The sequence below is a fragment of the Cyrtonyx montezumae genome, unplaced genomic scaffold, assembly GCF_038088225.1.
Source record: "Cyrtonyx montezumae isolate F1298 unplaced genomic scaffold, pur_monq_1.0 scaffold_20, whole genome shotgun sequence".
Taxonomy (NCBI): Eukaryota; Metazoa; Chordata; class Aves; order Galliformes; family Odontophoridae; genus Cyrtonyx; species Cyrtonyx montezumae.
In genome coordinates this window covers 9,192,342-9,194,061 of record NW_027071937.1, presented here as the reverse complement: position 1 = coordinate 9,194,061, position 1,720 = coordinate 9,192,342, and the positions used below count along the sequence as shown (strand labels likewise).

General features: G+C 57.2%; 1 protein-coding gene across 1 annotated transcript; it reads right to left on the bottom strand.

Annotated features, from left to right (window-relative positions):
• Nucleotides 1-710: 710 nt before the first annotated feature.
• Nucleotides 711-1,359, bottom strand: TMEM203 (transmembrane protein 203). The gene has a single exon (XM_065737172.1). It carries the CDS (start codon nucleotides 1,345-1,347, stop codon nucleotides 937-939), a length of 411 nt encoding a protein of 136 aa, XP_065593244.1. The 5' UTR covers nucleotides 1,348-1,359; the 3' UTR covers nucleotides 711-936.
• Nucleotides 1,360-1,720: the final 361 nt, after the last annotated feature.

Here is a 1,720-nt window from a genome sequence, read left to right as displayed (position 1 = left end):
GTATCTCCATGAAACAGATCCTGAGGGTGCAGAGAGCACAGAATGGTGCCAGCCACATGCATGGGGCAGGCAGGGATGGGTGAGGGAGCAGCTTGAGGCCGCTGCTACTAGGAAATGGTTTTTTTTTTTTGGCTGTCATTATTACAAAGAGTAGAAGAGTTGTCTGGGCCTCGGTGCCAAAGTAATACTTAATGTCTCACAGAAGGTCGGGGCAGACCCAGGTTATCATGCTCACAGTGGCTGTGACACTGTGATACAGAGGTGTCTCTGGTGCTGGGAGTTCCCCATGGCACTGACATTTAACACACTGATCCACTCATTCCCTTGAAGGGCTGAGCTACCCCCTGCCAGTACCCCAGTGCCTACCTGCACAGAATGGACTTGCAATAGAAAATAAAAATACACATTTCTGTCCAAAAATATGCACAACAGTTCTCTCTGGCTCAGAGCTCAGCCTCATTAAACTTTGCCAGCACATTGAAGACATGAAGCACTGATCAGGGTAAAGAGTGAGATAAGTGAGCACTGCTGCGGAGATAATGGATGGTTATGACCATGGCCTCAGGCAGTGCACGTGAGACTGCAGCTGCAGATCTTGGCCCTACAGAAGCGATTAATCTCCACCTCCATGCGCTCTTCAGGCAGCAGTTTTAAGTATATGTGCTTTCTGGGAAAAAAAAAAAAAAAGGAATAGAGGAATAAATCAAATAATTCCATGCCCTTTTATTTTAAAATAATACACCTTGGCATACCATAAAGTGCCTGAACTTGGGATACTTTAAGTCCCACCACAGAGCAAGTGAGCCTGAAATAACGTCGCTACAAAAGCATCTTCTGAAGAAACACAATACTACACAGCAGAACTGCACGGTGCTCCTCCCAAACCCTGAGTCCAGCCCCACTGCACAGCGCCGGGCCGGGGAGGGCCCCGCAGGCTCAGTTCACGCGGCAGGCCCGGATCATGAGGAGCTGCAGGAGGATGAAGACGGGCGACATGATGAGCCCATACCACAGCTCCCGCGTGTGCTCCACCAACTTCTGGCACAGCAGCATCTCGAAGACGAACTTGAGGCTGAGGATGGTGAGGATCCAGAAAAGCCGCAGCACGGCCAGCCGCTTCTCGCCGTCCTGGAAGAGCCGCACCGACACGATGGCGGTGAAATAGGTGCTGAGGCCGTCGGCGGCGAAGAAGGGGACGAAGACGACCCACCAGGAGAGCGGCGAGGCCTCGCTGTCCACCTTCAGCACCAGCAGCACGGAGAACACCAGCAGGGCCAGGCCGTGCAGGAAGATCTCGAAGGTGGCGAAACCCAGCCACTGCACCAGCTCCCGCAGGGAGAACAGCATCGTCCCTCCGTCCCTCCGCTCCCCGCCGCTCACGGGGCCCACGGGCACCGGGCCCGGCCCGGCTCGGCCGCACCGCCCCTCCCTGCGCCCCACGGGGCGCGGCGCCGCGTGATGACGTCACCGGAAGTGGCGCCGGAAGTGGCGGCGGGGTGGGGCGCGGTGAGTGTGGCGTTGCCGTTGTCCGCCGTGTCCCTCTGTGCTCCCTTCCTCAGCTGCCGTCCTTCCCCGGTGTCCGCGTTCTCGGGTGTTTCCTTCCGCGGTGCCTCCCCTGCCCGACGTCCCGTTCGCTGGGTGCTCTCCGCTCCGTGCTTCGGGAGCCGCTCTGTGACGGGGACGCCGACACCTTTCTATTTTTTGGGCTGTTCTGGAGCCC

What these genes read in the sequence shown, in the direction of transcription:
- TMEM203 (XM_065737172.1), bottom strand. Translation starts at nt 1,347, where the DNA reads ATGCTGTTCTCCCTGCGGGAGCTGGTGCAGTGGCTGGGTTTCGCCACC.